This window comes from Macrobrachium rosenbergii, chromosome 16 (genome assembly GCF_040412425.1).
Source record: "Macrobrachium rosenbergii isolate ZJJX-2024 chromosome 16, ASM4041242v1, whole genome shotgun sequence".
Taxonomy (NCBI): domain Eukaryota; kingdom Metazoa; phylum Arthropoda; class Malacostraca; order Decapoda; family Palaemonidae; genus Macrobrachium; species Macrobrachium rosenbergii.
In genome coordinates this window covers 39,186,262-39,213,761 of record NC_089756.1, presented here as the reverse complement: position 1 = coordinate 39,213,761, position 27,500 = coordinate 39,186,262, and the positions used below count along the sequence as shown (strand labels likewise).

Sequence of the window (27,500 nt, the reverse complement as noted above, 5' to 3'; positions counted from 1 at the left end):
ATATATATATATATATATAAACACATATACATATACATACATACGTATGTGTCTGTTTCTTCACAGTACTGTGTCTCCTTGTAATCAGTAGAACAAGAGATATTTGTTGATTTATGAACCGTCAAGACCACGCGGCGCCCGTCAGGTCCCCGCCAGGTCTGTCCTGTCCCGCGTCTGTCTGTCCCTTGTACGTACACCCCATTTTTCCGTCCATCCTTGGGATGTCATTTCCTGGTGGTGTAAAGGCGTGTGTGTTATTTCCTCTGTTCCCCCTCCCCCCTCCTTGTTATCCGTTCGTTATTATAGAGCGCCTCTTTTGTCCTTCTATTTTAAACAGAGTGGAATGCGGTTTTGTGTTATGGGTGCAGTGAGATGGATAATTGCAGGGTTCTGTGGCGACATTGATAATGATAATGGCGTAGTATTCGCGATGCGTAGTGGCTTTATGTGGTACGCAGATGGTACGCATTTTATTGTTGTCAAATATTCATCAGAACTGCTTTGGGATGAGGTTGCCACCCCCATGCTTGTATATATATGGACAGCCGAGTGGTCTAGAGCGTCCACTGAACGCAGTTCGATCCTGCCAGGTGACGAATCAATTATTATCTCCTTCGGGTTATTTCCGAGGTAGAGTGCATTGGATATCAAACGACATTTATAGCTTAATGTTTGTGTGTGTGTATATATATATATGGTATATATATAATATATATATATATATATATATATATATATATATAGTATATATTATATATATATATATATATATATATATATAATATATATATACATATATATATTTATATATGTGTATATATATATATATATATATATATATATATATATATATATATATATATATATATATATATATATATATATATATATATATATATATATACACACACACACACACACACACACACACACACACACACACACACACACACACGTCTTCTATTAACACCCTCCAGTTCCTCTTGAAACGAATGAAAAACCGACGACTCGACTCCCAAAGTGACAGCCGACAGTAGGAAATATTTCCAACGTTTTCATTAAGAGCCCACGAAAAAAATCCCCTTGAAGAGCGTGACCTTTGCTGGCACTGATCTCTCTCTCTCTCTCTCTCTCTCTCTCTCTCTCTCTCCTGGTCGTTTTTACTCGGAAACGGGACATCATTAATCAAAGGCTTCTCGGCTTTTGTCGTTCGCGGATTTTCTGCTGCATTTTTCCTATTTTTTGTTTTTATTTATTTATTCTTTCCTCTTGTTCTATTTGTCCTCGCTTTTTTCCGTGCACGTGTTCTATTGTTAATATTTATTGTTTTATGTTTGTCTATTATTCCGTCGTTATTATTTTATATTTTTCTTTTATTACACTATTTCTGTAATGCATGTTTTGTTTGTCTCCTTTTTATATATTTTTTTTTTCTTGGGTTGTATGTATGCATACATGTTTTTTTCTTTGGTTTTGAGTGTAAGTGTGCTTTTGCTTTTTCTCTAGGGTGATGAGTAGGTGTGTGTTTTATTGGGTGATGACTAGGTGTGTGTTTTATTGGGTGATGAGTAGGTGTGTGTTTTATTGTTTCCTTTAGGGTGTTGAGTATGTGTGTGTTTTTTCTCTTGGCTGTTGAGTGTGTGTTTTTCTCTTGCCTGATGACTATCCGTGTGTGTTTTTTCTCTTGGGTGTTGAGTATATATTTTTTTTCTTTGGGTGATGATATGTGTGTTTTTTTCTCTTGGGTAGTGAGTATGTGTGTCTGTTTTCGGTTTTGAGTATGTGCGTGTGTTTTTACTAGGGTTATAAGTGTGTGTGCGTGTTTTTTTTCTTTTGGTTTATGAATGTATTTTTGGGGGCTATAAGTTTGAGTATGTATGTTTTTCTCTTGGCTTATGAGATGTTTGTGCTTTTTGGGGGGCAATGAGTGTGTTTTTTCGTGGGCTATGAGGTGTGTGTGTTTTTTTTTGTGTGACCCAAAACCTTAGCAACTTGGGTGTTGAGACTGCGTGTGTGTGTGTATATATATATAGCACATTCACACACACACACACACACACACACACACACATATATATATATATATATATATATATATATATATATATATATATATATAACATAATATATTTACTTTCTTGACTCGAAACTTGACTTATGAATCTGAGCGTTTGTGGGTGTGTGTGTGCTTGTGTGTCCCAAACCTTGTCTTTTTATGTTTTTTTCCTTTTGGCCCTCAAGACTCGACACTCACGCGAGAGTGGTCATTCTGAGTGTGCAATTTTCCAGATTTATCTATTTTTGCAAATAACGCTGACTCGACTTGCGTCGTCGTCTCCAAGTGACTTTTTAAAAGATATTCACGATTAGAAAGCGTCTGCCGTAAGAAAAAAAACGAAGATAAAATAAGAACATTTTTCCGTTCGTAGAGGTGTTAGTGAACGTATCTGACGTCATAAGTTTTTTAAGATATATATATATATATATATATATATATATATATATATATATATATATATATATATATATATATATATATATATATATATATATATATATATATATATATATATATATATATATATATATATATATATACTGTGGCATTTGTCTTTATTTACACATTCATCATGTATATATATGTATATATATATATATATATATATTATACATATACATACTGTACATACATATATGTATATATATGTACAGTATGTATATGTATTTTTTTATGTATATATGTATATGCGTGTGTTTTCATGTAGTTGTAGGTAAGTAGAAAGTCCTTGAATTTATTCATGTGTTTGTTGATAAGTGCAGAGGGTATACTCTTGATATGCGTGATACCTGTCAGTACAGGAGTACTTACTAAGGATCCGTCCACGGTAAGGTAAAACATGTCTGTTGAACGTGTCATAAACACAACTCTGTAACTCATCGCATACACGTCACAGACAAGTTGAACACATGTCAACTATTCAGTGTCAGTTCTACCCAGTGAAAGTGGTTGACTTATTGTTAGTGTGTTTGTGATATGTAGGAGATATGTTGCCCATCCCCCCGCCTTGTGCTTATGATTTGTTTTAATGTAATGTCGACGCGCCCTTACCTAGTCAGTTGGAAGAGGAGCAAGATTAAAAACAATGAGAGAGAGAGAGAGAGAGAGAGAGAGAGAGAGAGAGAGAGAGAAAATATAAGCGTATCACCGCCTGGAAACGGCCACACTAAGAAAGATTCCCGTTCCTATTTCAAGCATTCCAGGCGACAGAGTGGTGCCTTTTGGAGGTCATGGTTGGTCGGTACCCCCATCTCCCTTCTCCTTTCCCCCCACCCTCTCTCTCTCTCTCTCTCTCTCTCTCTCTCTCTCTCTCTCTCTCTCTCTCTCTCTCTCTCTCTCTCGCCAAACAAAGCTTGATCCAAGGCTATATATACGCCATACTTAATGCATATAGGGTGTCCGTTCATAGACAAGAGTAAGGTAATTGTAGACATTCTCAAAACTTAGCAACTGAAACTGTCCGTAAATAGCCATAACATTTCGGAATCCCTCCTGACAGAACCCTGTAAAGTAATCACTCTTTATATGATTCCGTAAAACTTGTATTCGTGACAACTCTATTCCAATCAGTTTGACTGACCTACAATGTAATGACTTGAGCATTATATACAACGAGGTCATGAGATTTTCTTTAAAAGTCTCTGAAGGCAGATTATGAGAGAGAGAGAGAGAGAGAGAGAGAGAGAGAGAGAGAGAGAGAAGAGAGAGAGAGAGAGAGTTCATTTGATCAGTTGTTGATAACATTTCCAATATCTAAAAATAGCTTCTCACCGCAACGGAGTATGACATTTTGTCCGATGGAATTAAAAATGAGAAATCATTTGTTCCTTAACTGGAACTATGGGATTTTGGCAAAGTTCCCCATCCGTTCCAGGAATGGTCTGGCATGGCACCCGGTCCAGACTCTAGATGGTCTGGATGAGTTTGTCGAGAAGTAGCAAATCTAGTTGTGCTTGATATTTCTCCTTGCTCTTCCAGCAGGATTTTGGAAAGATATTATCTGTGCTTGTTTCCTTGTTTTTTTTTGGGGGGCGGACCTATATTTTCGTGAAATCAAAGTTTCCAGGTTTTTTTTTCCAAAACCGTTTGGAAAACTTACACTGACCGCTTTTAAAAAGTAGTTTTGCATATTTTCTTTTCCAGCGTCATTCTGGAATGGGGAAAGTCCCTTCAGCTCGGCTCCCTTTTCCAGTATCATTTTGGAAATATCGCACAGCACCTCATCTTCTTATCCTGCAGCATTCTGGAAAAGCAAACAGCAACTTGTATCATCTTTTTCCATTATTGTAGCATTTTGGAAAAGCCTAAACAGCATTTCGAAACCCATTTTTCTTCTGCCATTTGTTTTCCAGCTACACCATAAAAGCCTTACTGCATACCCTCTTTTCCAGTAGGATTTTGGACATGATATTTTGTTCACGCACGTTTCCAGCGGCACACTGGAAATGCTATTTCGCTCAGCTTCGCTTCCAGCAGAATTTTAGAGGAGCTGATCCATTTGCCCAGTCCAGTCCCTACCAGCAGCATTTTGGAAATGCTGTGTTGCCATGACTTTTTACTGTCCATCAGCAATTATTTAGCACATTTTTCGGTGGAGCAGTTGGGTATTATTAAATGGTAATAGGATATATTTTTTTTATTATTTATCTTATCCTAGATACGCAACTTCATTTACATTGCATATCTAAGCAAAGTACGAAGCCTCTCTCATCAAGAAAGAGATCTGCTTTTGAAAGATTACGCATGAGAGAGAGAGAGAGAGAGAGAGAGAGAGAGAGAGAGAGAGAGAGAGAGAACCTGGAACACTCAACCCACCTACATTTGAAGATCCAGGAAGACTGCCAATGCGTCACCACGAAGACTGCCAATGCGTCACCACCTTCTGTCCAGGACGTCTTCAGTTGCTTTTTAGGCCTCAAGCAATTTCATCCGGTGTGCGTCGACGGCGGGGCGTTAAAGGTTGCGAAAGAGCGTTCTTCACCTTTTCATCATCGTAACGCCGAAATCGTGGCGCCTGCCTTGGCGACGGCCCTTACCGGAGGACGGGGGGTGGGAGGATTTGGGGGCGCGGAAGGTCCCTCCTCATTGTGTTATATCGATCGAGTGTTTGAGGAACGTTTTGGGGGAGGGGAAGGGGGATGGAGAGGGAGGATGTAGGACTATCTTAGATAGGGAGGGAATGGGGAGGAGTATCATAGATAGGGTAGAGGTAATCACTTTTTGGGAAGGGGGGTGTGTCCCATCTAGGGTAGGTGATATTGGGAGCACCACCTTCGAAGATGGAACAACAATACAACAACAATAGGAGGAGGTGGAGGAGGGGTGGGGGGGTCTGAAAGAAGTGCGATATGGCTGTTTAGGGCTTGCCCCCTTCTCTCTCTCTCTCTCTCTCTCTCTCTCTCTCTCTCTCTCTCTCTCTCTCTCTCTCTCTCTCTCTCTGTCTTCTATGCCTCTTGTGTGCAAGGAAAGGGGTGCCTGTGATGATTCGGAGGGGCAGATATTGATTTTTGTTTCTCACGACGATAATAAAGGCTTTTGTTCATGTATAATGCGTTATTAATACGTGAGTATTACATGTACTGTATATAATTTATTAGAGGTGTATTCAGTATATATTTTTACAAACAACCTTTTTTGTATTCTGCATAATTTTTTTACAAAAACTGTTGTGGTTTCAATATATATATTTTTGTTTTACAAGAGGGTATTTTTTATTTGTTATATATTTTTAAAAAATGTGTATTCGGTTCATTTTTTACCAAAAATGTTTTTTCGCATTCAGTATACTTTTTTACAAAAATATTTCTTTGCATTCAGTGTATTTATTTGTTGCAAAAACGTTTTTGTAGTCAGTATAATTTCCTCTCCAACGAAGACGAAGCAACCGTATCGTCAGTATTACATAACTCGGAACTACCAACGTTTCTCTTTCCAAAATCCAAGAAAAACGTTTTCCTCCAAACGTGCAATGTCAACAGAAAGGCAGCGTGCCCGCAGAAGCACCCTATAAGAACTGATGTTTATATCCTCGTGGCAGAACTTCGCGAATTAATTTGGCCTTAATAGCGAGGCGCTAGACCCACTCGCGGTGGTTCTCGAAAAAAAAAAAAAAAAAAAAATCAAGGAATTTCTCAGTTCACTGGAGACATTATTATGTTTTATGGTACTGAAGAGAGAGAGAGAGAGAGAGAGAGAGAGAGAGAGAGAGAGAGAGAGAGAGAGAGAAATCTTATCCACAGTTACATGACAACCAAAATTTCCACTCTAAAGATTTCATTATAAAAGTTCAGTCGAAAGTATGACTAAAAATGGCAATTTTCAGCCAAAATTATTTTCCGTGGGGGTTAAGCCATCAGTGCACCTCATGCGGTGCACTGTAGGCATTACTTAAGGTTCTTTGCAGCGTGCCTTCGGCCCCCAGCTGCAATCCCTTTCGTTCCTTTTACTGTACCTCCGTTCATATTCTCTTTCTTCCATCTTTCCACCCTCTCCTTACAATTGATTTCTAGGCCACCGCGAGGTTTTCCTCCTGTTACACCTTTTAAACCTTCTGACTGACAATTTCCGTTTCAGCGCTGAATGACTTCTTAGGTCCCAGTGGTTGTCCTTTGGCTTAAATTCTGTATCCAATTCAACCAAAATTACCACCTTAAAGATTTCATTCATCTCAGTAAAAAAAAAAAAAAAAAAAGGCAACTTTCAAAAGGTAAAACACGAACCACTGTAATTATTCCGACGTCAGCGATCTTCCCCGAGGTCAGTGGTAAGTTCGTTCATAAGTTTGCCTGAAGCGAGTTTCCTTTCGCAACGTTTGGCTTCAGAACTCAGTTTCTGCAGACGTTTGTTGATCAGATGTTAAATGTTGCAAAAGCCAATTTATTATTGGAAGTTGTTTGCCGGTATCAGAAGCCTTTTTAGGCTTTATTATTATTATTATTATTATTATTATTATTATTATTATTATTTTTATTATTATTATTATTATTATTATTGTTATTATTATTATTATTAAAATCGGTGTATTATTAGAATTTGTTTGCCTATCAGAAGCCTTTTTAGGCTTATTATTATTATTATTATTATTATTATTATTATTATTATTATTATTATTAAAATCAGTTTATTATTAGAAGCTGTTTGCCGGTATCAGAAGCCATTTTAGGCTTATTATTATTATTATTATTATTATTATTATTATTATTATTATTATTATTAAAATCAGTTTATTATTAGAAGCTGTTTGCCATTATCAAAGCCATTTAGGCTTATTATTATTATTATTATTATTATTGTTATTATTATTATTATTAAAATCGGTGTATTATTAGAATTTGTTTGCCGGTATCAGAAGCCTTTTTAGGCTTATTATTATTATTATTATTATTATTATTATTATTATTATTATTATTATTATTAAAATCAGTTTATTATTAGAAGCTGTTTGCCGGTATCAGAAGCCATTTTAGGATTATTATTATTATTATTATTATTATTATTATTATTATTAAAATCAGTTTATTATTAGAATTTGTTTGCCATATCAGAAGCCTTTTAGGCTTATTATTATTATTATTATTATTATTATTATTATTATTATTATTATTATTATTATTAAAAATCAGTTTATTATTAGAAGCTGTTTGCCGGTATCAGAAGCCATTTTTGGCGTATTATTATTATTATTATTATTATTATTATTATTATTATTATTATTATTATTATTATTATTATTATTATTAATTTACGAGCTAGAGCCACCTGGACATGGTCCCTCGTCCTTTTCTAGCCCAGCCCGGGAGAAGATTAGACGAGAAGAAATGAAGAATTTTTCAGGGGAAAGACTAATGTGACAGCTAACCGTTTGTAGACCAGACCCGAGGGAAACAAGAGCTTGGAAAGGAGCGGAAGAATATACAGACCTTTCCGTCTCTTAAACTAAGACATGTTACCAGCCAGGAAGAACGGAAATAAGAAGAGAATTTCAAGAGTTCTTCGACAGGAGGAAAGCAACAGTCGCTGAACTGTGTAAATCAGAGTGTTTGGAATCTCGATTCTTGACGAGTGCATGGTGAGATCAGAAGTAGCTACTCGCTGTAGTCGACCTAGACACTTTACTGATAAAGGTTTGGTGGTAAAATAATACCCGTGTCACAATATAAGTCAAAGATATTTCTATGATACACCTTCCTTGACGTATCTACTTTGCTGGAGAATTGAAAGATTTTGCCAAGGAGTCCTCTGGCTTTCGTCCTGACAAAGAGAAAAAAGATGCCTCGGGAACTTTTCCAGTTTTGATCAAAATACCACAGACAGAATTCGGAAACCTCCCCCTTCAAAAAATAATCTTCGGTATCGGTATGTTTTCTTTCGTACATCAAGACATAAAGAATAGCCTGAATAATCAAGAAATAACTTTGAGAAATAAAAGGTCAAGATACCTAAATTCCAAATAAGAGAAAGGAGAAGAAGAATCTCTTGTTTTGATCTCCACCCGAATGCGAAGCAGCAGACGATCACCAGCAGCATGTAAGCCGTCAAGACCCGAAGACCCCAAGCGAGAGAGAGAGAGAGAGAGAGAGAGAGAGAGAGAGAGAGAGAGAGAGAGAGAGAGAGGGGAGGCAAGATATAGCCTCTGGTCTATTGATGACGCCACCACCGCGTGCCTCCGCTCTTGAAAATGCTTCCACAAAACAAGACATTGTGAGACTGAATACCTATTTCCCAAAGTACTTCCCTTCCCTCCGCCACCTCCCTCCTTCCCTACCCCCTTCGATCCCTATTGATGGTGATGACGGCTTTGCTGTTTGGAAGTGGAATAAACTCCGCCTCGATCAAAGGAAAATCAAGGGATGACAGCGGAACGGCCAAGTGTGCGATTAGTCAGTGAGTTGCTTGCAGGCATGAGGCGGCGTAGGAGTGATTGGAATGGCCTATAATTGGTCTGATTGGATTAGCCATTCTCAGCGAGGTTGTATGAAGTTGTTGTGCCTACGAAGTAATCCAATTAATCTACGAATTGAAGCTGTTTTGCCTATGAAATATATTATCTGCGAAATCGCACGAACCTATTCTATGAAATTGTTCTGTATATTCTATACGAGATTGCACGAAGCTATACTCGTTATGAAACTGTTCTAGAAAGAAAAAATCGTACGAATGTAGATTCTAAATATTTTCAAAATATTAAAACTTCTTCATAGTTTATCTCAAAAGTAGGACGCAGAATCCCGAAATGCTAGTCTCGTTCAAGTTAATATACTAGTTTTAATTACTTTTTTTTTTTTCTAAATATCACTAAAACTTCTTTTTTTCCCCTATAAGAATGACGCAAGAATCCCGGAATGCTAAACTCGTTCAAATAACTGTTTCCAAAATATCACTAAAAGTTCTTTTTTTTTATTTCCTAAAAGGACGACGCAGAATCCTGGAATGCTAAACTCGTTCAAATCACTATTCCAAAATATTACTGAATTTTTTTTTTCCTTAAGAGAACGACGCAGAATCCCGGAATGGTAACTGCGTTCAGTTAATAAATTCTTACTTATTATCGTTCTCCAAAATATTACTGAAACTTCGTTTCTTTCCTTAAAGGACGACGCAGAATCCTGGCATGCTAAACTCGTTCAAGTTACTATTTCAAAAATACAACTGGAACTTGGTTTGTTTTCTGATTCTAAAAGGACGACGCAGAATTCCTGAATGCTAAACTCGCTCATCTTACCATTCTCCAAAGTATTACTAAAACTTACGATTTTCTTAAAAGAACGACGCAGACTCCCTGAATGCTAACCAAACTCGTTCAAAATCTAGAAGTTTTGAGCAGAAATCAATGAATGCTCATTAAAGGGGCTGTGATATCGTGCGTACTTTTGTTAACTGCCATTAGCACGGTCGCCGAACTGGTTCATTTTTATCTCTGCATCGTTTTTTGGAGTCTGGACTCGTTCAGTTATTTCTCGGAAATAAGTCGTTAATATCATTAGGACGTTCGCCAACGCTTTTTGTTTTTGTATGCCGTCTGTTCCCCGAAAGAAATTATAACTCATAAAAAAATATTTATATATATTCTGTCCAAAGAGACTTTTAGGTCAGGATATAAATCAATCATCCTTCTTTCTTGACCTTATTTTTTGATTCACTTTATTTAGGTTATACTGTTGATGGTTGGTTTAAAATGAGCTAGTTCGTGCTAACACAGGTCTTTGTCCCAAGGCGGCCTGGGAACATGGTTTATGTGAGAAAGGGAGAAAGAGGTCTGGTGTGGACCTCAGGACGTACAAACCTACAGCGACGCGAGTTATACTTCGTGTACAGATTGCACCAATATTTTTAAGGGATACGAGAGAAGGAATTCGACATATCTTTTAAAATATCTAAACGTAGTTGGGTCATTCATACATACATACATGCACACACAGTTATGCTATACATACGTACATGCATACATAACTAAGCTGTTTTTCTTATGAAGGATGGTTCCTGAGATTAAAATCAAAACAGTGGTTCCTATCGCATTTATATTGTAATTAATGAATCGAAGATGAACCTTGTGCACAAAACTTCCCCAGACGTAAGAGTATATATACAATATATATATATATATATATATATATATATATATATATATATATATATATATATGTGTGTGTGTGTGTGTGTGTGTGTGTGTGTGTGTGTGTGTGTGTGTGTCTGCTTGATGAAGGGAGGGAGAGAGAGAGAGAGATCGGTTCAATATCCAAGAGACTGGTGGAGAGAGAGAGATTCAGAAGACGAAGTTGCTCAATATTTCAAGGGTGAGGGAGAGTGAGGTGAGTAGATCCGACTCTTGGGCGCCAGGTAGAGAGAGAGAGAGAGAGAGAGAGAGAGAGAGAGAGGTAGGTCGGGAATGAAGCTCCAGTTGGGCGTGGTATGTACAGATAGGCGTCCCATTTTGTCTCTCTTCTGATGGATAAAGGTTTAACTCCTTAGGGCGTATTGCCTCTATATATGTTGCTTTAGGGTAGGTCAGTGCTTGGGCGGGTGACCAACGTGAAATGTCAGGGCACCGTCGCATGGGAGAGATGGGGCTAGCAGCTTCACCTCAAAATATCTGCTCAACTCCGTCGCCCATGTTCCTTTTTCGATGTTCCTCTTCAAAATGACGTTCTGTCGACCTGTTCTTCAGTTCAGACTCAGTGGCGCCAGACGATAAACGAGAGAGAGAGAGAGAGAGAGAGAGAGAGAGAGAGAGAGAGAGAGAGAGGTGGGAATCGAGCACATGGAGTAAATATTGTATGTTGTGTTTCCACTCGCTGGAAAGCAATCCCTGTATTTTGACACTTATGACAAGAGCGAATACGATCGAAAATCATCTGCACGTCCTGCGGGGTCTGCTTGCTTCTCTCTCACTCTCTCCTATCTGTGATTTTGAGATTAAAAGATGTAATTTATTCCTCTGCACGGACATAACTGCCCCATTTCCTCTCGTGAGTGTTTAGACACGGGGTGTGAAATGGTGAATTCACCCCCCTCTCCCTCTCTCCCCCTCCCCTTTGTCACTCCCTACCCTTTTTTAAATTTTTTTGCCCATAGACAGTATTGATTAACCAGTCAAAAGCGTCTGCATTTGTTCCTCCCTAGGGGTGGGGGAGGGGTGGGGTGGTAGGGACAGTGGTATCCTTAGGGGGGGGGGACGGGATACTAACTTAATTTTCCCTTGATTTGTCTCGTCGAGTCGTGAAGGGGAGTGGCCTAGTACCGGCTGATACCATCGACAAAGAAAATTATGAGGATTTATCACCAAAGTGTGAAGCTTTATCAAAGCCTGTAGATGTACAGTAAACACCAATTGCAGCTTGAAACATTATATCCGGTGATTGCATCGATATGACAGCCTACTAATTATTATTATTATTATTAAGAAATTCACAATCTTGTGAAAAACAACCCGTAAAACAAAAATCTACAATTTTATAGTAAATATATTACTATGTAAAATAAACAAAGACTTTCGAATACCTGAACGGTGTTCCTCATCAGTGTTTACATTATTATTATTATTATTATTATTATTATTAATAATAATAATAATAATTATAATAATAATAATAATAATAATAATAATCAGAAGATTAACCCCTGTTTATATGGAACAAGCCTACAGGAGCCACTGACTTGAAATTCAAACTTCCAAAGAATATTATATGGCGTCCATTTGAAAGACGGAACAGAAGGTAATAGGAAATACACAAAGAAGAGACTAACTGTTAGAAAAAAAAGGCGTTAAATTAATATATTAATAAATAAGCAGATAAAATTGTAGATAAATTATTAAAATACAAGATGAACTGTTTTAGGGTAGCAGTGCCTTGCACCTTCGCTTGAGCTTTCGAGGTTTCAATTGCGCAACTTCCTCAGGCAGACTGTTCACCAGTTCTGAGGTAACTGCTTTGCTCCAGACTTCTCCTCTTCCCTCTGTGTTTCCCGATTCGTTTCACCATTAGTGCGTGATGAGCATTGCACCTGGTTCAAAGATTTTGCACTTTGCTGTCTTTTACCTTTTTTTTATTTACTGTGTTTCACCTAAACATTAATCGAATTACTTTAAAGGCCAAGTACTTGATGAAGACTGTAAAAAATACAGTATGAAATACTGTATTGTATTTTACGTTTGCAATACAGTAAGAAGGGCTGTATTGACGTTTGAAATACAGTAAGATATATTGCATTTTGAACCGAATATCTGCATATGATATTTAAAACTCTGCCTTTCATAAATTATTATTTTATGAAAAAAAATATAATTGATGAAATATTACTTCTCACCAATCACATAAAATTATTCACTTGAATACTCTTGGCTCGTCATTTCCTTCTGATCTTAGATACTTTCAGGAATAGCTTAGACGCTGTGGCATGAATATTAATGCCCATGCAAGAGGTCAGTAACCTGCCTGAGTTCATGACGTGCTTACAACTTTTATTTGTGAATCGGTATAACTATTATTGACACATAAACACACACACACACACACACATATATATATATACATACATACATATATATATATATATATATATATATATATATATATGTATATATATATATATATATGTATATATATATACTTATACATATATATAGTGTGTGTGTGCAGATAAAGAAAGAACTGCCATATAATATACAGTGTATCTAGAGTTTTTTGTACACAAATAATATCTAAATTTGTATTTTCTTGCATTTGTTACATTTATTATTATTATTATTATTATTATTATTATTATTATTATTTTACACATGAGCAATTAACATAGGCGCAACAACGTTTAAGGCACAAGCGCACAATCTCTCTCTCTCTCTCTCTCTCTCTCTCTCTCTCTCTCTCTCTCTCTCTCTCTCTCTCTCTCTCACACAGACACACCTGCGACACCACACTTGGACTCATCATATATGTTCAGAAGTGCTAATGACTTCAGATGTGTAAATTTTGGCGAAGTTGTGCTTCGTGCGCACGTGACCTGCTTTTGCAGTTCGTGCCTGAGTCCGTACCACTGTTTAGACAAGTGTGTGCGTGTGTTTGTGTTTGAGTGTGTGTGTGTGTGTGTGTATGTGTGTTCGTTCTTTTCAGTTTCTTTCTTTCGAGATTATTAGAGCGTAGGGCTTTGGTCCAAGGAGAGAGAGAGAGAGAGAGAGAGAGAGAGAGAGAGAGAGAGAGAGAGAGAGAGAGAGAGAGAGAGAGAGAGAGAGAGAATCTTTAATATGGTTTGTTTTGTGTTTACTTAGATAGATCGTAATTTCATGTCATTATTTGCTGAGTCAGCAATCTTGGTGGGTTACCTGATAATTGTCTTAATTCTTTCTGTTTTATTTTGATTTTATGGAAATGATGATTCTTTTTGTCTTCCTGGTTGTTACGCTTTTGGCTGTAATGTATTGAATTTACACGAGGGTGGGGCCTTTCTGATCGTGTCCAGTACATATGTGAACCTATGTGAGGTCACGTTTCGGCCTCCACGTAATTTATGTAAGGCTCACAGTCTAGTGGACAGCAACAGTAAGCACATGTAATCCCTACTGCCTACACGCTTGCAACGGGATTTTAGTAATCCCATATTTTCAAGATACATAAATAAACAGATAAATAACCTTCTTTTATTTTTTGTATTAATTCGATCCTTTGTTTCAAGGATATATAAATAACTGAATAAGTTAGTAAATTTTTATTTATTTCGTTTCTATGTTTGATATGTCAGTCTGTCATAATTGTCGAAGTGAAACTGAATATTAACGACATAGGAAAGATGGGGTCTGTAGACGAACTTTCATTCATATTCATTCGTCTAATCAGGCATCTATAATTGCAGTCGCTAACTCTGGGACTGAATATATATGTATATTAGCTACAGCATGACCGTGAGACGGACGACCACCAAGGGAAGCATCTTTGCATTTATTACAACTCTTGAAATTGTAATAACCACAGTGCCTTCTCAGCTCTTCGAATTCTTCCCACTTTTTAGATGCCCTTGTCACTACAAAGCCAGAGATCCAAATGCAAGATTTGAAGAAATTCTGACATCCGTAGCAGGATTCGAACCTTCATCCGGAGTAGCAGAATGGCGTTCGAATCCTGCTACGGACGTCAGAATTGCTCCACACTCTTGCATTTGATCTCAGGCTCTGTAGTGGTAAGCGTTTCCAAAAATTGGGAAGATTTCCAGAAGATAAGAGGGCACTGTGGTTATAACAATGACACAGGTATCTGATAAAAAGTGACCAGTAGATTTGACAACACTTTCCTTCCGTCATACTAAAAACTGGAACTGTTCTTAGTAACTTATCTTCCTTCACTTTCAAATCTCTCACATGTATAACTATTTATACCAAGCATTTGATGAAAGTATTCTCTTCCGGTTCTTCTACTATCAGTCCTTCTGTTATCTGTCTTTACTGATCAACGAAAATCCGTCCATACACCTTCCTGCAGTCCTCTCAGTCACCTTTCCCTCATCCAGACTTTCCTTACAAACCCTGGTAAACCAGTAGCATACTGTGACTGCCGTACTACAGCACCGGGAACTTTCCCCTTATTCAGACATACCTTACAGACCCTAGTAAGCCAGTCATGCTTACCACCGTGCATCAGCATCTTTTTTGTAATACCATCACCTCCAGATGTTTTTATATTCTTCAATCTCTGTTTTCTCTTTTTACATTCTCAAGAATCACTTGAACACGGTATATTAAAGTTACCCCTTCCACTCTTGCATCATTCATCCCTCCCTCCCTCCTAACCCCCACCTTGAAGAAATCATCAAAATCCATACTCCATTGATTCTTGATCTAACTTAAATGCGTTTGTAACATGATCTAGCAAAGAGGAAAAAATTCCACGTGCACCTTAGCAAAGGTGAGGTAAAAAAAATAATTTTCTTAAGAAGTTCTCTTTAACTTTACAATGATTAGAAAGGAACAGCTGTGGCACACATATCCCTGGGGAGCAATGAAGGGTAGTGGGTTAATGGATTTAATTTTCAAAGCTTTTTCTTACGTCGCTATGACGTCAACATTGACGTGCGAGATTCGCGTTTTATTGAACTGAAATAAAAAGAATGAAAAGACTGTTTAATGAAGTGTTTGCACCAAAGCATGAATAGTCACTGAATAGGGTATATATATATATATATATATATATATATATATATATATATATATATATATATATATATATATATATATATATATATATATATATAAATGTGTATATGATTATCACTTAGTATTGCAGGGTTCAGTATTGGAATTATGAATTACCTCCATTTTGTTATTAACCTTGATATATAATTAAATTGCGGCCGTCTTAATATATACACAAGTGCAGTCCAATGCCACTGCCAGCTTTATAATGTTTACATATAAGTGAAATTGTAATCAGATGCCGGTTACAAGATTATACTGCAGGATTTAGAAATCGGTAATGTTCAGTGCCGAATTATTGAGAAGAAATTCAGACAACTTCCTTCATCAACAACGAGTGATTACAGCCTTCAAATGCTGTCTCTGAAACAGACAGTCTGTAGTAACGTCTGTCTGTGCCATTGTAGTAAGTTTGTAATGAGTTTTGGCAGTGAAAGCGTTGTTATTCTACAGTATAATTAACAAAAGTTGTGTCAATTTTTGTATTTTTTAAATACTCTCTCTCTCTCTCTCTCTCTCTCTCTCTCTCTCTCTCTCTCTCTCTCTCTCTCTCTCTCTCTCTCTCTCTCTCTATATGTATATATATATATATATATATATATATATATATATATATATATGTATATATATATATGTATATATATATACTGTATATATGTATATATATAATATATATATACTGTACATATATATATATATATATATATATATATATATATATATATATATATATATATACTCTGTATATATATATATATATATATATATATATATATATATATATATATATATATATATATATATATATATATATAACAAAATGAATAGCCGCTACTATTAATTAGCAGTTTATTGCAAAACACTCGTTATTCTCTTCATTGTATTTCCAAGCAGTGAGATAAGCTTTACCTGGTAAGAGAGAGAGAGAGAGAGAGAGAGAGAGAAAGACTAATTAATTCCTGGGTGTTTGAGTATGGAAATCCTCGCAAATCTCATTGCATTTAGGATTGCAACATCCGGGGATCTGCTCAACGAGGCGTCGCATAATTGAAGAATCCATATTTTCCATCCGGATAGGAAATCTCCGTATTCGGGAGGCAGCCGGATGCTTGCAGAAGATTTGTCTGTTGTTGCCTGTCAAAAGCGGGTTTCCTGGCAAATCGTTTGTTTAGATTGTATGTTTAGACTGTCGTGTGCCATAATGTTGCTATTTTATATTTGCATAAAATGTTTTCAGTTGGTTTTGACAGGTGACAGTGACTGGTTGGTAATAGATGTACAGAGGTTGTTCTTGGCAAATATTACTGTATATTTAAACTGTACCGTGTCATTGAACGTTGCTATTTTACAGTTGCATAGAAAAATCGTCAGTTTTGACAGGTTTGAAAGACTGGTTTGTAATAGATGTATAGACGTTGTTCCTGGCAGATTGTGTATTTAGACTGTATTGTGTCATTGAATGTTACTATTTTACAGCTGGATAAAAGCATTTCGTTACATTTGAGAGGTTGATAAAAACTGGTTGTTTATAGAAGATAGAAGATATATAGATATATTTTTTTAACAATATACCTACGCTCTGTAGTTCGAATTTCATTGCGCGATTGAACGCTGCCTATTAAAGAATCATTGTTATATATTTTTTGACAGAAAAATGGGTACATTGTTCATGTCGCTTAATTCACGTTCTGAATTTATACCTTACGTTCGTTTGAAAGTACAAATGAACTGGTTCGTTCGCTGAAACTTAATTTTATGGTTACCAGCTTCTAATGTTTTACAAATAGCATTTATTGATTAAAAGATCGTTTTTAATAGAGTGAATGGTCAACATTCTTCTTGTCTTAATCTCCTCCTCCTCCTCGTCTTCTTTTTCTTCTTCTTCTTCTCTGTCCTAATAGTGAAGGAGATTTTTCTAACTGATAAATAGGGGATTATTATTATTATTATTATTATTAATATTTTTATTCAGAAGATGAAGGATATTTGACACTGAGACCTTCTCTCTCTTTCTGTGTTTGTGTGTGTGTGAGGCACGAAATAACGAATCAGTCGTAGAGCAGTGCAGGATATCCTAAGTTAGGTTAGATTAAGATTTTTCCTTGAAATTAACGTGGATCAGCGTAGGCGGGGAGGTTAGCGACCTCTTATTGCTCAGTCAATTGTTTTATCTGTCGACTTCATTGAAGGATTATCTGTCTATTGTCTGTCTGTCTATTTGTCTATCTATCTGTTGGTCTGTTTACCTATCCGGTGAAGATGAGCGTTGTGTCGATAGACAGATAGATGGGAGACTCAATATTTTCAGGTCTGTGACTTTTTCTGCAAGATTCCCGAGTCGAGAGTTGGTTTCCCCTCTTCTTGCCTGCGTCGCTCGATTGAGGGGAAAATGACTTGGGCTCTTTGCGAGAGAAAGAACAGGAACACCCCTTTTCTTTTGTTCCTTCCGCTCTCTCTCTCTCTCTCTCTCTCTCTCTCTCTCTCTCTCTCTCTCTCTCTCTCTCTCTCTCAGAAAATTGCTGATGGTGTGCTAAGGACTGACCGGTTCGTTTCGTGGTCATTTTTCATTGGTTGTCTAATGTGTTGATATTTTATTCTCTCTCTCTCTCTCTCTCTCTCTCACACACATAAATTTGCTGATGGCCAAGGACTGACTGGTTCGTCTCGTGATAATTGTTGGTGGTTTTCCAATGTGGTTATATTTTACGTCTCTCTCTCTCTCTCTCTCTCTCTCTCTCTCTCTCTCTCTCTCTCTCTCTCTCTCTCTCTCTCAGAAAATTGCTGATGTGCCAAGGACTGACTGGTTCGTTTCTTGATCATTTTTTCGTTGGTTGTCCAATGTGTTTATATTTTAGGTCTCTCTCTCTCTCTCTCTCTCTCTCTCTCTCTCTCTCTCTCTCTCTCTCTCTCTCTCTCTCAAAAATTCGCTGATGGCCAAGAACAAACTGGTTCGTTTCGTCATCATCCAATGAGGTAGTTTTATCGTTACTCTCTCTCTCTCTCTCTCTCTCTCTCTCTCTCTCTCTCTCTCTCTCTCTCTCTCTCTCTCTCCATTTACGAATGTATACATCTTTCTACATCGTCATTACTTGTACGATCTTCAACAGTCATTATTTAGATCATGTTTTTTTATGATATAAGAACCCACATACAAATAGAAATTTAATGAAGATATCTGCTTGCATTTCATTTCTGTTTATTCCTTGCATTCGGTCTGTGCATTTCATTTCCGTTTGTTCCTTGCATTCAGTCTGTGCATTTCATTTCCGTGTATTCCTTGCATTCGGTGTCTCCATTACATCTCCGTTTATTCCTTGCGTTCGGTCTGTGCATTTCATTTCCGTGTATTCCTTGCATTCTGTCTATATCTGTCTGTTCTCAAATTTCACTTACTTCTGTCAGTTCCTTAATCCCGTCCATTTATTTCGCACACTGTTTATTTTGGTGTATTATGTTGCAACATCAGTTATCTATTCTAGTACCGTTAATTTATATTTCCGTATTGCTGCGATTCATTGAATTAGAAGAAGATATTTACGCTCTCTCATTTACAAGTTTGGAGATGCGCCTTTATCATCTCTCGTCTCTTACGTCACGAGTGATGCCAAATCTGGTCCCTTGTTTTATCTTGGTAAATGTTTTAGTTATTCCTGGGCTTGATTATTTATTTACTCATTTATTTTTTTATATATGTAATGAGTTCAGCATACTTTTAGGAGTGGGTTATTTTAGAGTTTGATTTATTGTAGGATGCCTAAATTTATTCTCTCTCTCTCTCTCTCTCTCTCTCTCTCTCTCTCTCTCTCTCTCTCTCTCTCTCTCTCTTTTCTCTCCTCTCTCTGTCTCTGCTGCAATCAAGATTCCATCTCTGTCCTCGTCTGCAATCAAGATTCTCTCTCTCTCTCTCTCTCTCTCTTTCTCTCTCTCTCTCTCTCTGCAATCAAGATTCCTCTCTCTCTCTCTCTCTCTCTCTCTCTCTCTGGTAAAACTAAGATATACTTAACTCTCTTCGTCTGCCATCCTCAGCTTGCAATATTTGATAACTCAGGAAACACATATCTGCAAGAAAATTACTGTCCAATTCTTCTAAAGGGAGAGCTCTCTCTCTCTCTCTCTCTCTCTCTCTCTCTCTCTCTCTCTCTCTCTCTCTCTCTCTCTCTCTCTCTCATCCCCAGGCCACGCCCCCCCACACACAAAACCCGAGACCCCTCTGTCGAAGGCCCCGCCCATTGAAGTCAAGCTTTGCCTCGTATTGATCGTGGTGGTCGGCGCCACCACGTCTCACGCCTACGATCGGCGCCAGGCTGAGAGAGAGAGAGAGAGAGAGAGAGAGAGAGAGAGAGAGAGAGAGAGAGAGAGAGAGAGAACATATGTTCCTCTCAGTGTAAATTTCTAGAATATCTTGGATACGTCAATGCCAAAATTCATGATTTCATATTATCTACTCTGGATAAGAAACCCAGAGAGAGAGAGAGAGAGAGAGAGAGAGAGAGAGAGAGAGAGAATCAGAGCCGTTTAGTAGATATTGATATAGTATCTTAGATATGTCATTTTCTTGATTTGATAATATTGACCTATAGAGATTGTGTGTGTATGAGAGAGAGAGAGAGAGAGAGAGAGAGAGAGAGATGTAACAATAATAATAATGCTTGGAACAGTATATATGAGTGCATATAACACGGGTTCGATCCTTGAGCGAGTCAGAAGCTTGTCTCCGGTGAGCAAATTGGTTAATTTCGTACGTGGCAGTTAGTCGCCTGTGGTAGATTCTAGACAGGATCAATAAAGGAATGGGGTTAGGAACTTCATCCCTAAAAAAACATGTAAGAAGCAGTATATACTGTATATACATATACATGTATATATAGATATAGATATATATATATATATATATATATATATATATATATATATATATATATATATATATATATATATATATTATACATATATATTTATATATATATATATATATATATATATATATATATGTATATATATATATATTATATATATATATATATATATATATATATATATATATATATATATATATATATATATATATATATATATATATATATATATATATATATAGAGAGAGAGAGAGAGAGAGAGAGAGAGAGAGAGAGAGAGAGAGAGAGAGAGAGAGAGAGAAGTATCCGGCTCGGATGTTGAAATTTTACCGCCGGTTTAGTGGACCTTAAAGAAGGCAGCGGGCAAAACTTCTAACTAGTGAGCCTTTTAGGATGTCCATCTCTCTCTCTCTCTCTCTCTCTCTCTCTCTCTCTCTCTCTCTCTCTCTCTCTCTCTCTCTCATACATGTCCGGCGGGAGGGGAAGGGGCAACTTTTTGGTCCTCTTCCAAAACTTTTATTTCTTTTGGATTCGCACAGCTTCGAAGAAAGAGAGAGAGAGAGAGAGAGAGAGAGAGAGGCGGTGGGTAAGATAGGTCTTGATAAATTAAGAGATAACGATTGGTAGTGTTGATTATATATATATATATATATATATATATATATATATATATATATATATATATATATATATATATATATATATATATATATATATATATATATAGTGTATATATATATATATATATATATATATATATATATATATATATATATATATATATATATAGTATATATATATATATATATATGTATATATATATATACACAGTATATATATATGTATGTGTGTGTGTGGCAAGGGCGCGTATGCCTGAACGCGTATGTAAGTGCACATGCACAATTAGAAAGAAACGGAATCCATCAAAGCATATGTAGAATCTCAATAATATTACATGAAAATTTGACCATACAGTTTTTTAATTTGTGGTAAATTATTATTTATTAAAAAGTAACCCAAAATACTTCGAATCTCTCTCTCTCTCTCTCTCTCTCTCTCTCTCTCTCTCTCTCTCTCTCTCTCTCTCTCTCTCTCTCTCTCTCTCTCTCTCTCCATAACGAGGAACTTGGCATTGATTCAAAAGATTATGGGAGTGTTGTTTAAAGGGGTTGGGACAGGGAGCGTGGTAACCGCGACGAATATTTCGAAAATTTAACGAGAGAGAGAGAGAGAGAGAGAGAGAGAGAGAGAGAGAGAGAGAGAGAGAGAGAGAGAGAGATGAAGACCCACCCTTATGATTTCAAGGAGTTCCTGGGACCACCGAAATGATAGGGCTTCGGTAATCAGTTTAATGCCACGACGTAGCTTTCTGCTATATTAGGGCCCATCCTATTTTAGCGCCTCTTAGCCCTCCCCTTTATCGCTATATCCAGCATATTCCTTCCCCTTTTAAGTTCTCCTTCCCTCCCACCCCGTCTGACACCCCCTTACACCATCTCTTTAAAACCCCTTCCGCCTTTGACACCTCGTCATGGAGGTCTGATCTGTCTTTGTGGCTACTTCTGCAACCCTTTTGATTTGCACGGTTTCCCCTTTGACACTTCTATGCTTTTTCTTTTTTTTATTAAGTCTCTTTGACACTCCTGTAATGACCATCCCTCCTTGACACTCCTATGATGACCGTCCTTCCTCGACACTCCTATAATGACCATCCGTCCTTGACACTCCTATGATGACCCTCCTTCCTTGACACTTCTATAATGACCATCACTCCTTGACACTCCTATGATGACCTTCCTTCCTTGACACTCGTGTAATGACCTTCCTTCCTTGACACGCTTTTAATGACCATACCTCCTTGATACTCCTATAATGCCCATCCCTCCTTGACACTCCTATGATGACTTTCTTCCTTGACACTCCTATAATGACCTTCCTTCCTTGTCACTCCTTGTTAAAATCATCTTTCTACCTTTAGTAATCCTTATTAACAACCCCTGCCCTCTCCTTCTGACACTCATCAGTACTCCCTTGAAACCCTTTTTCCCTTTGACACTTATTCGGCAAAACCTCATACCCTTTGACACCCACCACTACCCCCTTGACACCCCCTCGTCAGCACCCTGGCCCTCCCTCCACCGTCGCCATTCAACACGACACCACCCCAAGGAGCACCGTGCCCAAGGGAAGCCCTCTTGGAAAGGGAGGATAATTTTCACCTAACAGGATGCGCAGAACTTATCCCGTGCTAAAGGGATCTGATGATAAGCCCATTAACTGCCTCTTCCTGAAAAGCGTTCGTTCATCCCATTAAGGGGTTCTTTTGATTTCTGCGAATTAAGTGTCGTTCCTTGAAGGGGGTTACAGGTTGGTGGATTGATTGCTTTCAGGGGAATGCGTTATTATCTACCTGCTTTTCTTACTTACCTCTGGAATTCCATATATTGACAGTTTACAGTTATATGCAGTTATATACAGTTATTATTCAATGTACAGTATATATACAGTTTACACTCACGTATTGTTACGGGTTATTACTGGCGTTCGTAAAGATCACTTATAACAATAAAGATAAAACGACAGTGCATTGTTATTAAAGTGTAATTTTAAATAACAAGGAATTGTTTTGAAAACTTCAGTTAATGAAATGTACTGTTGCGCGCATTCATTATTAATTTCATTCCTAAATGAGATTATTAGAAATAACATATATCTAATTTTTATTAAAAAGAATGGTTATTGAAGTTGTTAAAAATTAAAATAATAATGATAATTATTGATATGACTTTTCTCTTATGCAGCACATATTGACATTTTGTATTGGGTAGCATACTGAGTTTTTCCTATTTGATTTTGTTGTTTGTGAAACAGCTCCGAATGTAAACGAACAACAAATACTGAAACGCCATTTGTTTCTTTTCTTGAATATTGCGTGACTGATTCACTATATTTTTATTTTAATATTTGATTGATTTTTCCATGAAATTACGGTGTGAACCTTTAGGCTAGATACGTGAGGTTATTCAGTGCAATAATAATAATAATAACAGTAATAATAGTTATTAATAATTAATAACCACTCTTGTTATTATTTTTGTTGAACGTTAGGCTGGATCTTTTTTATTCAGCTAATTAATAATAATAATAATAATAATAATAATAATAATAATAATAATAATAATAATAATAATAATAACAACAACCATTATTATTATTATTGTTGTTGAACGTTTAGGCTAGACAATTTTTTATTCTTCAGCTAGATAATATTAATAATAATAATAATAATAATAATAATAATAATAATAATAATAATAATAATAATAATAATAATGTCATGAATATTTTATAGCAGCGTTAGTGACAATGTCATAAAAATGTCAAAAATGAAAGTCGTGTAATAGCAAAAAATAATGAGATCATTAATAATATTGATAAAAATTCTCTCTCTCTCTCTCTCTCTCTCTCTCTCTCTCTCTCTCTCTCTCTCTCTCTCTCTCTCTCTCTCTGAGTACGTTTGATTATCGATGTCCTTCTGTTTATCTCCCGGCAGGATGCAGAGTGGGTTGGTGTTAGGGGAAGGTGAGAGCGGGGGGGTGGTGGTGGACCCCTCCCAGGCCTCCCCATCCCTCCTGGCTCCGCCCACCGACGACAAAGAAGACGTATTTTCCACCAGGTAAGTTTTAAGTCTTGTTTTGTGTTTTTTTTTTTTTTTTTTTGAGTTTGTTTGTGGTTTAACTTGTTTTTGTTTTGTATTTTGTATTTCATTCTTTGCAGGATTAGGAACGGATATTGCATTATTATTATATATATATATATATATATATATATATATATATATATATATATATATATATATATATATATATATATATATATATATATATATATATATATATATATTTATATATATATATATATATATATATATATATATATATATATATATATATATATATATGCATATGTATGTATATATACCATATATATTTATATAAATATTTACTATATATATTATATTTATATTTAATGTATATATATATATGAATATAAAATTTTTACAGTCAAGTTTCAATCTGATTTGGGAATGGCAAAATCTCATAAGCGAGTGAATATAATTCAATAATCTTTCGGTTCCGTTTTTTTTCCTCTTTATTCGTTAGAGAAGAAATAATAGCTAAGTATATCTTTCCCTTATTTTGCCACACCTTTTATTTCTTGCCTGAATTGGGGTTTGATATTTTATTTTTTGTATGTGATGGGTGGTCAAATATAATAATTTTTTAATTTTATTATTTGTCGACAGTTTTTTAAGACAATTCCTTTATTAGGTTTATATTGTTTGATTGTGGTAATGGTATATATATATATATATATATATATATATATATATATATATATATATATATATATATATATATATATATATATATGTATGTATGTATATATATGTATATGTATATATATATGTATACTGTATATATATACACACATACATATGTACAGTTATAATGTCCTTAAATGATATCTGTTAGGAATATAGTAAGATGCTAAGTATGAATAATCATGTTAAAACATTGTAACTATATGTAAATGGGAACATAATTAGCATCTGATTAAGATAATCATTTTAATCTTTATCCGAAAATACGGGTGAAAGAATTATCACACGACTCTAGGATAATAATCAGGCTTAGGAATCAAATTAAACTAAACAAAAAATGAGTGATTAATATAAACAAAATTATTATAAACTGATTGACCGTGAAAGAATGATTATAAGAGGAAAATATTGTAATTACCACGAAATTTCTTGTCATAATTAAATGTATATCAGAAAAAAGTCCTTAACCCTTAATTAATTCGAGTAGTATGATTTCATGCAGCACGGACCGCGATGAAATGGACTTTAGAAAAAGGTAAGTTGTGCAAACTCCTTGGGACCCCACCCCTGGGGGACACTGGGTTTATTGTTTATATCGATTATCCTTTTTGGTACGTGTTTTCCGCTCGCAGTTTTTGCTTTTTTTCAGGTGTCTTTTTCTTATTCTTGAGCTGGAATTGTTTTTTTTTTCTGGAAAGCAATAAGACTAAAGCGTGAAAGACGAAGATTTGTCAAGGAACGAACTTAAAAGTAAATAATGTTTTTTATCGTTATTTTCAGTATACCTCAGTTTAATTTGTTTCCAGTTTGTCGAGTGGATAATTCGTTGTAAATTTAGTTCAGTTTGTGACCTGAAATCTTTATTAAACTCTATTAATGGTCAAAAATCGCAGTGGGTACCTTTCCTTAGTGATGCAGTGCTGGGCTGACATTTGCTATGCCTGTCAGTAGGTCCCAGGCAGGTATACAAGGGTATCAGTATGTGCTGAGCTCAAGAATACAGGGCATGGGGCTAACACCCTCATCCCATGAGACTTGCTGAATAACTGGAAGGTTGTACTCTTCTGGCGCTATCCCATTTAAGTATATGTATATGTATATGTATATGTATATATATATATATATATATATATATATATATATATATATATATATATATATCTTTTTCTCTTTTGGAAATATATTCAGTTAGGAGACTGGTTCTGATTCTTCTCTTTAAGCTCAAGCTCTGGTGGGACTGACTAGAACTAGTTGCTGTGCTTAGTGAAAGGAGTAGGGGCGCCCATTTAGAAGTGTAATAGTAGTAGAGAGAGAGAGAGAGAGAGAGAGAGAGAGAGAGAGAGAGAGAGAGAGAGAAGAGAATGAACATTATGGAACATTTGAAAAGTGAAAGAATGGAACAACAACATGCTGTAGTAAAATTATATATATATATATATATATATATATATATATATATATATATATATATATATATATATATATATATATATATATATTTTGTGTATATACTTATAGTCATCATAAAAGGATTTCACAATATTGGTAAGGAAAAAGCTTCTTTAAAGTAATTTGTGACTGCTATTACACTTTTGCTAAAAACTGATTATTCCGCCAACACCTGACACTTTCACTTTTCAGACCCAAATTCGAGTGCTAATTTTAACGCGTTTGAGTTGAGTTGAGAGTTTGAATCTGGTATGTGTTGAGTTTGGTTTTAATAAAACAAAGAAGGGGCAAGGCTTAATTCTCTTTTTATATTAGCATTCGTAAATTAATTTGTAAAAATATAATTCGTTTTGATGAAAGATAATTAATTTCTGCCAATATCTAGACATCATTTTCTCAACATTCATAGATTATTTTGTAAAAATATGTCTCGGCGTGAATAGATTTGATTTTTGCTGATACTTAGGCACCATTTCCTTAACATTCGTAGACTAATTTGTAAAAATATACTTCGCTTTGCGGAAAGGAATTAAGAGAATTAATTTTTGCCAATTTTTAGGCACCATTTTCCTCCAAAAATCTGCAAATGGAACTTCGTTTCCCATTGAACATTCAACAAAAAATAAATGAAGAAGTCATCCATTTTTGAGTCTCAGATACGTCGTTCGCTTCGTCTGTAGTAAAATGAGAAGCATTACGTAATGCCCGAGACGAATACACGTTAAGGAACCCCAATGACCTGGTATGAATGAAATATGTCAGTAAGAAATTGGCACGCGTTTGAAAATCGCGAGGTACTGGAGCCTGTTACGACAGTGTTCGATTTAGCTCGCGAGTGAAATTGGAAAAATTAAAGAAATGGGCTCTCGCTTAGAAAATAGATGATTGTATCCTGGTTTGAATGTTTGCTGACCTATATTCATAGTGGAATAGGTCAGCTTCAAATGGATGGGATCAAGGAGGTCAGTTTTCTAGACTCCATTTACAGTTGGGAACTTTGAGGTACATCTTGAAGGTAAACAGTTGAGAGAAGACAGCACGTCCAATTTAGTTCTTTGAAACAACTGGTAAAATTCA

General features: G+C 35.9%; 1 protein-coding gene across 14 annotated transcripts in view; it reads left to right on the top strand.

The window, feature by feature from the left end:
* Positions 1 to 27,500, top strand: part of wnd (wallenda) — a 146,062-nt gene that overhangs the window by 69,136 nt on the left and 49,426 nt on the right. For 8 of the 14 annotated variants that reach the window (XM_067118892.1, XM_067118893.1, XM_067118894.1 and 5 more), the window contains 2 exons: positions 24,144 to 24,266; positions 25,462 to 25,509. In XM_067118892.1, coding sequence (XP_066974993.1) covers positions 24,144 to 24,266; positions 25,462 to 25,509 — 171 coding nt within the window. The remainder of the gene's footprint in view (positions 1 to 24,143; positions 24,267 to 25,461; positions 25,510 to 27,500) is intronic. The other 6 variants (XM_067118898.1, XM_067118896.1, XM_067118899.1 and 3 more) reach the window with 1 other exon arrangement.